The sequence below is a fragment of the Mya arenaria genome, chromosome 2 (assembly GCF_026914265.1).
Source record: "Mya arenaria isolate MELC-2E11 chromosome 2, ASM2691426v1".
In the NCBI taxonomy this organism is placed as follows: Eukaryota; Metazoa; Mollusca; class Bivalvia; order Myida; family Myidae; genus Mya; species Mya arenaria.
In genome coordinates, this window is record NC_069123.1 from 68,181,049 (window position 1) to 68,191,398 (window position 10,350).

Genomic DNA, 10,350 nt, shown 5'->3' on the forward strand with positions numbered 1-10,350 from the left:
GTGACAGCTCTAGTTTGTTGTAATTGTAATTCTACCTGTATAAGGAAAAAAAAAGTTTAAACTGAATATCTGTAGTTGGACATATTGTGACCAAACTTGGTATCAAGACAGAGTTTATGGAGACCTTTAACGGGATTTCAATGTTGTTAAAATTAGAAAAAGTTGAAAATGAATATCGTCAGTTACAGATCATTTATTGTAACTAGACTTTGTAACTGTGCGTAAAATATAAACATGTTTTTTACTGAGTGACTCAAGTTCTTCTGTTAATCATTGAAAACCTCGTCTCATTGCTTAGTGGCGTGTCTTGTTTTGTATTGATTTAGGTTTTTTGGTATTTAAGTATTTTTTCTGATATTGAAAATGTTTGTTAATACCTTATGACCTAATAACATAGGCGGTGATATTTATCACTGTTGCTGCTATTCTATAATTGCAATTAGGGCTGTGATTAAACTATTAAATATATTTTTGGAGGTTACTGGTTATTTTTTTTCATCAATTTGATAGTAGAGTTGATAAATTAGACTTTTGATGATTCTTCCCCATAGAAATACCCAGTCCAGCAGCTGCGCCCATGGCCTTTCCAAGCCCGACAAAACCAGACATACAGACCCACACTCTTAGATATAGAAGCAGATATAAACAAAATTGTAAGTGACATTTCTGCTTTTTACAGTTCTGTAAGTAAGAGCCATTTTTTATCAGTAATTTTTAATATTTTAGTATTAAAAATGCAAACATGCAGTGCTGAATCATTATTGGACAGATCTATTTTAAGTTCTTTGTGCATTTTATTTACTCCATGAATGAAGTGCTTAAAGCACTTTCTGTTAAACCTTAAGTGTTGGACCTTTCCTACAATGGAACAGATGTAACTGTACTGTGTGTTCCTACAGGTACAGGACCTAGCAGAGGAGGGTCCCTGGACACTGTTTGTAGAAACACTGAATCCGGAGAGCTCGCTACAGAGGCTTCCACACTTTGACAAAGACAGTAAGATGGATTCAGGTCATAAATAAGCACTCAAAATACTGTTTTTTTGTGTTTGAATTAAAAATAGCATAAAAATGAGTAAAATAGAATGGCAGGTAATGTAAAAAAAAATAAAATATACAATCTACACCAACATTGACTTTTGCAAATCAGATGAAGTCTTCAACAACAGAGCCTTCAGTAATATGTAAATGTACAGCTTGATGAGACTACTGTATATGCATGTATGAGCGTTGTATGTATTTGTTGTTAAAGCCCCTATCCTGTTTGCAGGTGATGTGTTGTTATTTCTGAAGATGTATGATCCAAGGACCAAAACCACCAACTACTGTGGCCATGAATATGTGCCCATAGCTGCTAAAGGCTGTGAGTAGTACAAAATATGATACAGTTTTGTAAATAATTCAATAAAAGTGAAATATTACTGTTAGTGTCCACGAGGTAAATATACTGCTATCTTACACTGAAACAATGTTATTATAATATGCCTAAAATTAGATTTCAAAGACATTTAATCAAAAACATTTTATTAGAACAAAACGCCAATACCTATGAGCAAGTAATGTCTTTTATTTATTTTATTGTGTCCCAGCCCTTTTCATTCTGATGATAGAGTTAATAGAGTGAAAAATATCAAATTGACATTTTCAATTTTTGAAACAGTGAAATATCAGTTTTATTTCACTGGTCAATCTTTATAAACCACCAGAAATCATATAATAAAGCAATGTTGTGTATTCCCACCTGGAGTTATTCAGGATTTTTTTTTAACTAAAACTGTTGTAAATATGAAATACAATTTTTTATGTGATTATTACAGCTGAGTTGATGCCTGAATTAAACAAGAGGGCTGGCTGGCCAGTAGATACACCACTTCTCTTGTTTGAGGTATTCTTTGATTGAATATGTTGATTGGTAGGGCAGTTTTAGGAATGACAAGACACTAGGGCAGAATTTGATTACCACATAGAATGTAGTTCTTAACAATTATTCATTGATGAACATAGCTTTTATTTAAACTAGGTACAGTGTATATAGCAACACCAGACACATGTTCAGACAACAGTTAAACCAGTCAGAGGATTAATTAATGTCAACAAACAAAACAACGTAGAGTTTTATATCATTAGATTTCTTTCGTTCACATTTGTCTGGCTTATCCCTTAGGTATGTATCTGTTGGATTTTGTTTTAGGGTAGTTACTGTTGTAGTAATCCTTATGCTTACAAACATTATAATTGACTACAGTGTCAACTGTTACCACCCATCTGTATTTTGTTTCCCCTATCTCCCCCACTACAGACGTTGAAGAATTACCGGTTATAGATGCTGCCCAACTCCCGCCTGCCTACATGAGAACATGTTACTTAACTACTCAACCAAAATTACCATGACACTGGTTGTCATTCATCCATTCCATTAAACGTTAAAGGCATTATATTTTGTCATAAATTACAGCACATAGTTGCATCAATCTCTGATATGTCACTTGCAGTAACAAGGCATAACAATATTCCTATTGGCCATATGGTAATGGCCACATACCTAGCTAATAAATCTCCCATCCATCTGTAGGAGGTGAAGCCTAACCTGTTAGAGATGTTGCCCAACTCAGACCTGCCAATGGAGAAGATGTTGGAGGAGCTGATGGATGGGGACATCATCGTCTTCCAGAAGGACGAGCCGGACCTGGACTCGTTTGACCTGCCCACCGCCAAGGACTACTTCAGGTAGACTTCTGGCAGGTTTATTATTTTGACCACGTTTCATGCTGACATGTAGACCATTTTAACATAAACTTTACTGTAAGTTGTGAGGGAACTGACCTAAAATTCTGTAACGATCTTTCATCAAAAATAAACTTTTCGGTCGTCCTTAAATTCTTCATCTGGCCTATATATATTTATAACATTCATAATGTTCTACTTTCAGAGACCTCTTTTACCGAATTGAAATTACTTTCTGTGATAAAAATGTGATAAATGACCCCGGGTTTTCCCTGGAGCTCTCATCCCGCATGAACTATGACCAGATGGCCAACGGTGTGGCCAAGTACCTAGGCACAGACCCATACTTGCTGCAGTTTTTCAAAGTTCAGGCGTAAGTGCTCGCTTACTTATGCTTCCGACTCCTCAAGGATATGACATGTCACTAACCTGCCTCAAATGATGTATTCTTAAACATTGTAATTGGTGATGTTCCAAATTGATCGTCATGTTTAAGGTGTATGAATTACAAATACAAGTCATAGCCCTTTACGTTGATACATGTTTTGTCAATTTCCTTGTAATGTCAAACTTTTTATTGATCCCGATTTGTTCCTTCGTTTATGTTGATGTTTTTATATCATATTTTTGCTGTATTGAAGTGATTATCAGACCACACAGTCGAATTTCACACTTTCTTTTCTTCTTACTTCTACAAGTCAGACATAAGGTGTATATCCTTTTTATTAAAACAAATACATATGTTACTCAAGCGTATGTCAAGAAAGAGTGGATAGAGATGTCAATTGATCCAATTTCAGATAAGTGGAATATTCTTTATATCAATATATTTCTCGTGGTCGTGACAACTTTGACATAACAGGTTTCAACTGTACGATTTAATATCTGTTACCTGTAGTACACTTGAAAGTTGCTCAGTGCATTATGATCAAAGAGAATTGTACATGTTGCTTGATCTTCATGTAGGCTTGGGATTTAATATATGTAAGAAAGAATTGATTTTAAATTAGCCTGTTGTTTTGTGTTTTAGGTACAGGGATGGTCCAGGGAACCCCATACGGTGCACATTTGAGGGCACCTTGAAAGACCTTGTCTCATTTAACAAGCCAAAACCTAGGAAGTTGTACTACCAACAGGTCAGTCAACAATGCTTATTTGAGCTGGTTAATTAGCTTATGTGTTTCTTAACGAAAGATACGAGGTATTATTATAACCTTGGTGTCATTATTGTCATGAAACACTGGATCATGACTCAATGACCAAGATATTCACATTTGACTACACATTCTTAGTAAACATGTTGCCAGAGACAAGGCAAGGCCCACAACTTTGGCTTTAAGAATTGTTGAGTTGTGCGCCTTATTGACTGAAAAAGATGAGCCATTGCATTCCCACCATGAGTGGCTCCCCTTATTTTACATTCATATATGTCTCCTTAGGAATGGAGCTTCCTGTTTTTAATTCAGCATACCATTATATTGGTATTCATGTAAGATTAACTTAAAACGAGTATTTGTTCAAACTTGGGCATTCTTTCCCTTTCAGTTGAATATTCGTATAAACGAGTTGGAAAATAAGCGCCAGTTCAAGTGTATATATGTAAATAGTAAACTCAAGGAGGAGGTGAGTAAACTTGTGTATTTAAACTCATTGGCCAACTTAAGTCCAGATGGTAAGAATTTCTAACTGGCATACAGATTATTAAATTACTGTAAGTTAAATTGGTTTAAAAATGTCCCCTGTAAATTGATAAGAAATTACTAACGAGTATATCAAATAGATTCTTGAATAGTGAAAGCCATGATAAAGATTCTGTAGACACTAGTTTAGACACAGATTTACCATCAAGGGTTCTTTGATATAAATAACTGAAGACTATTCTTAAATTTACTTCCCTCTAGAAGATTACGTACATGAAAGGTGTGTACAGAGCAACTCAATTTATTCCATGTTTAACCCAGCGCCTGTGTGTGTGTGTATTATATACAGAAAGAGCTAGTGTTGTACCCGGACAAGACTGGGAAGGTGTGTGACCTGCTGGAGGAGGCCAAAAAACAGATCAACGTCACAGAGTCAGGCACTCTCAGGTAACAAATTTTGGAGGACATACTAAAGCACTGCTTGAATTTTTCGCTCTATCTTGCTGATGTTCATGTTTCATTTACTTCATATTCAACTGTTGGAAGAGTAAGTAAAGTTTTATAATGTTTCAGCTTTGACCAGAGAGCAATGAATGATTCTATTTGCTGGTAAATGAAAAAAACAAACAAGAAACGTTTTGTGCACTATTTCGTGTTTTATAATTGGCACATATTTGTAAGATGCATTAAAAAATGTGGCAAATATAAAATCTGAAACCTTCATTTTTGACTTGCTGTATTGTACCACAGGTTGTTGGAGGTGATAGGGTGTAAGATCTACTCTATCCAGCTGGAGGACATGTCTCTAGAGATGCTCACGGGGACAGGGACGAAGGCCCTCCGGGTGGAGGAGATTCCCAAAGAGGAGGTGAACCTCGCTGCTGATGAAGTCCTCATACATGTTGCTCATTTTCACAAGGTACAAACTACATCCTAGCTGATGATGGTAAAATAGGTACATGCATGACTACTGGGAATATTAAAATCATCAGTTTTCAGGGTGAAAAAATTTGTCTGAGAAATGGTTTATATTGGTCATAAGGTCTCAGTTAAATTGATTACACATGGTGTACTGGTTATCTATCGTACTGTTGTCTTTCAATGCTTTGGGTTGATGATTGTGTACTGTATGCATCTGCCTGCCTGCATTGACAACAAAGTATGATGGGTAACATGTTTCTAGCAATTGAATAGTCGTTGTAAACAGAAGTTAATTAATATGGAATGGCATTTTGATCATTTTATTTTTAGCTCAACTATTTGAAGAATAAGGAGGGCTATACTACTCGCCCCAGCGTCGGCGTCCGGTAAAAGTTTTAGGGCAAGTTGGGATTTTTGCTTATAAGTCCAATATCCTTCATTCAATTCCCTTAATACTTCACACAGTTGTTCAGGACCATCACATTATGAGGTTAGATAAATCCATATTATCCTTTATACAAATTATAGCCCCTGATTGACTATGGAACTAAGGTTTAGGGCAGGTTGGGATATTTATTAATAACTTCTATACCCTTGATTCTGGCTGGTGGGAGGGCAGCTTCAAAGTCATCTTATGTATCGAATAACTTTAGCCAGGTTTGACATTTAGTGACCAATCTTGGTATATAGGAAGAGTTTATGAAGACCTTCATGGGATTGCATTTGAGGCCCCTAGAATCAAGGTCAAAGCTACTATTAATAGAAAAATGGTTGGTATTGAATAACTTAAGTAAGGGTCAACATATTACAAGCAAACTTGGTATATATAAAGAGTTTATGGAGACCTTTCTTAGATTGTGTTTTGGACCCCCCAGAGTAAAGGTCACTGTTTACTTTTAATTTGATTTTTATTGCTTTTGACAGGCACATACATCATTATTGTATTCATTTCTATATCAAAGTGGTGTAGTCGAGCGTGCTGTCTTGACAGCTCTTGTTTAAGTAATTATTATTATCTATTGCATTATACTTTCATTTTATGTTTCAGGAAGTGTTCTCAACATTTGGTGTCCCATTTTTACTGAAAATTAAAAATGTAAGTTCTACATGAAATTTCATACTTTTGTACTTGTATTGGGATGTCTTTATTAAAGCTTACATAGAAAATATGAACATGTTCTACCCAGGTATGGTCATTGATAAATATTTACATTAATCTTCTTTCAGAGTGAAAAGTTTTCATCTGTGAAGGACAGAATCCAAAAACGTTTAGATGTCCCAGAGAAAGAGTTTGAAAAGGTATAATGGGCTGACCATTGCTTATCCAACTGTTGTGTAATATTTGTGTAACCACAGTCTCAGTTCACTTTAAAGTGCTGAAGTGTTTTTAAGTGTGTTTGGTGTTAAGTTTTTACACACTGCAAGCGATTTAGGCCTCCACTTATTCTCAAGTTAATGAAATTTATTTTCACACACATTCTGTTCTTTCTTATGAGAAAAACAATCCTCCAAAGCAGGTGTGTGAGCTGCTATAGTGATATGGCAAAGACTGCATGTTCAATGTATGTGTGTTATGTTTCAGTACAAGTTTGCTGTGATTGTGATGGGCAAGGTGGAGTACATATCTGACGAGGACCAGGACCTCAAAGTGAACATCTCACAGTTCTTTCCACACTTACATGCAGGTAGGATGATCTCCAACTGTAGAAATAATTACTTAAAGGACTTCACAGATTGCAATATGTATCCAAGACCGGATTGAGCTCCCTGGGCAACAAGCACCGGGTCAATACAAAAGTCAGCTCAATAGCTGAGTTTCCACTAAATACATAGAATAACCAGTTATTCTCAAGTTTCACTATTTTGGCACATATGCATGAAGTAAAATGGGGCATGATCCTCAAACAAAATGAAGATTTAACTTGTCTACTATTTGTGTTAGATGAGAGATTTCTTCTATTCCAATCAAAAAAGGTTATAAAATGTAAATGTACATTTCAGGTGGGAATATGCAATCACGGCCTTGGTTGGGACTAGACCATGTGAACAAGACCCCAAAGAGATCTCGTGTAGGAAATTACTTGGAGAAAACCATCAAGATCTACAACTGATCAGCGGGACTGAATACATCAGAGTTTTATCCCCTGGCTGAGGTGACAAGGTCCCTGGCTGGCTCTGTGAGAGACTGAGAAAAGATTGCCTATTGGTTTCTATGGCAGCACTGTGTTTTAGTACAACTAGATATCTTAATGGAGATTTTGTTACTGTTGTGAATTTTTTAAGTATTACTCTAAGTATTTATCCTTAGTTTCACCAATCATCAAGGAAGGTTTAGTAGTACTCGGTTGTAATAAAGGCAAATAAGAACAAATACTATTGAAAACACAAACATTTCCCGCGTATTTCTCAGAAATACATAACCCCATGCTATGTACAATAGCGTCTTATAACTAGTCATTTCCTGAACTAGACAGTTGGTAGGTTATGTTCTAGCTCTGATATTTTTGTTTGTTTGATATTCATCTGACAAATGTATCGAAATATAATATGAACACAGACTTAGAAATAATGATAGTTATTATCACACATACTTTTAGTTGTGAGGTACATGTATTTAATTTTCCATGAGAGTGCAATACATTGGTAGACCTCACATAGGTAGATGTGCAATGGAAGATGTATTCTGTCAAAATTCTTTATTTAATTGGTACTAAAATGGTACTGAAATGAGTTTCAGATAAAATTAATTGAAAAGTGTTCGAATATAATTGATAGATTCATTGTTCTACTTTACCGACTCATTTTTGTGATGTTTTTTGCAGCTTTGAACATCAATGTTATCAATTTCAATAAAAACGACCTTGGGATTATTATTAAGTCGTAGATGCCATTATATTTTTGTTACTGTTTCAAAATGTAGTTTGACAGACTGGTGCCGAAGTTTCAGATTGAAAGGTTCAGCATTGTTTGGTTGTGCTTTATTATGATAATGCCCAATGCTAAATTTGTAAATATCACAATTTCTGAGTTCTTGTACAGATCTTTTTTTATTTCAGCACATTTTATTATTTTATAAAATGTTTAGAAAAGATGTTAATTATGAATGCAAGGATAATGTAAATACTTTTTTTTTCAAAGTATGGAAGATGATGTGCAGTCAGTTCATGCCATGAGGGTAATTATATACATGTAGTTATAAATGATTATAAAAAAGTTCTCCACAAAAATATTTCAGGTGAAAATGCATAGAATTCATATTTTAATTTAGTGGAAAGAATAAAGACTATCATCCCTTGATATTAACATGTACCGGTATCAAGATCTTAACTTATTCCTGCCAAGTAGTCCTAGACACCTTTAATGTAGAAAATGTGGCACAAACATTATTTCTGAATACTTAACAGTTTGCAATTTTAGAGATGATAAACTATACGGCAACTTGTTGATACTGTAAAGTGTCCACTGTAGATGCTTGAGAAACATTCTACTATTAAACATAAAGTTCAGGCCTGTGTATTGTGCTAGGACTGTCAGTGCTGTGTTGGAACATTCCATGTTTACGTACTCTCCTGTTGTATAGTGACTTCTCTGCTGTCTCCTCATTTTTTAATTATTAATAATATCATAGCCAAGTTTGGTTTTTATAAGTTTAATTTTGAAATTATTTTTATTTCCAGTCTTATTCTCTCTTTTTTCAGTGTAATTGAAAATCATCCTATTTAGTATTTTGTTGTTTAAGAAAATGGAAAAAAATATATATGTAAACTTTGATATATTTCATGTTGCACTTAAATCATTTAAAACTGTTAAGTTGTTGAAAGTTACATAATATTAATACGAAATCCACATGTATAAGATTAATTGAGAGAACGTTTTGTCTGCCCAGTTCTGTATTGTGATCGATATTGACAATAGCAAATACGTGAAATCAAGTAAAACATGGTTGAATTATTTAATTGCATGAACGTCTGTTTAACTGTGCTGTTTAAATTGATGTATTGTGTGTCAAAATGGCATAAATTTTATAATAAATCATCAACAACACAATTGGTTTGTTTTTTATTCAATAACATGTACAATTTTTACAGGTATGATAATGCTATTTATGTTTCCAGTCACGTAAATACCTCCCATTCTTTCTTGGATGTGAATTGTTGCAGTCTTGTAGGATATACTTTGTCTGTAAACATCAAGTCTGGTTAATATTTGATACAAAAATAATGAATGAATTTGGTTAAATTTTGACAATTTACGGGCAATGTCTTGACACGGAATCTCATGTGATCTGGCTGCCGATTGAACTTGGTGAGATATAATGCCAATAAACATTATAATCAAAAGTCAAGATTGGATTACAGTCAGCCAATGGAAATAGAAGTGTAATGTTGCAGACAACAAAAATTTCAAAATGATCTCTATATATCTGCCATGATACACAGCTGAAATATGGTCAAACATGCTACGTACACTAATCTGACCCGACTGGCGCAATATAGCTTCATCATGCATAATCGATGTGTGAACATTTATTTTGTAGAATATGGTTTAACATGCTGCGTACACTACTCTGGCCTTCTGACTTTTGAGGTTGACGCAATATAACTTTATCATACATATTGCCTCGATATGTGAACATGTTATTATGAAATTCATAACATAAGATGAAGATCAAGTCTCTATCAAATGTTTCATGTAGGACCTGGATAATTAGCTGGCTGACCTGTTAGGCAACATTTGAAAATATCCACTAACAAGACTTATGAAGTGGATGTAGATAATTCAGACATTTGAGCCCAAATCTGGAAATTGCATTCTACTGAATTCCTTTCCAAGAGTTCAGGCATGGTCACATATTAAGGCTCTCTAACCCTTTCAACTCCAGCAGTATGATGGCTGGAATATGTATTTTTCAAGTTTTCTCTGTTGTATTTAACCATACAATCTTAACACCACTCAAATGTTGATGATCCAATTCAAATAAATCCAATTTCATTGGTCAGTTCATTTATTTTCCATGAGGACAGTTCAATCAAGTGCATTTGCTTTATCTGTATTAACTTGTTGAC

At 34.6% G+C, this 10,350-nt stretch overlaps 1 protein-coding gene across 3 annotated transcripts in view; it reads left to right on the forward strand.

Moving 5' to 3' along the window:
- LOC128208125 (ubiquitin carboxyl-terminal hydrolase 7-like) overlaps positions 1–9,331 on the forward strand; it is a 37,390-nt gene extending 28,059 nt beyond the window's left edge. For all 3 annotated transcript variants that reach the window (XM_052911495.1, XM_052911509.1, XM_052911499.1), the window contains 14 exons: positions 552–653; positions 900–996; positions 1,270–1,362; positions 1,817–1,884; positions 2,572–2,726; positions 2,929–3,096; positions 3,754–3,859; positions 4,269–4,346; positions 4,713–4,810; positions 5,114–5,282; positions 6,333–6,380; positions 6,512–6,583; positions 6,867–6,969; positions 7,286–9,331. In XM_052911495.1, coding sequence (XP_052767455.1) covers positions 552–653; positions 900–996; positions 1,270–1,362; positions 1,817–1,884; positions 2,572–2,726; positions 2,929–3,096; positions 3,754–3,859; positions 4,269–4,346; positions 4,713–4,810; positions 5,114–5,282; positions 6,333–6,380; positions 6,512–6,583; positions 6,867–6,969; positions 7,286–7,395 — 1,467 coding nt within the window. In that variant the 3' untranslated portion in view covers positions 7,396–9,331. The remainder of the gene's footprint in view (positions 1–551; positions 654–899; positions 997–1,269; positions 1,363–1,816; positions 1,885–2,571; positions 2,727–2,928; positions 3,097–3,753; positions 3,860–4,268; positions 4,347–4,712; positions 4,811–5,113; positions 5,283–6,332; positions 6,381–6,511; positions 6,584–6,866; positions 6,970–7,285) is intronic.
- Positions 9,332–10,350: the final 1,019 nt, after the last annotated feature.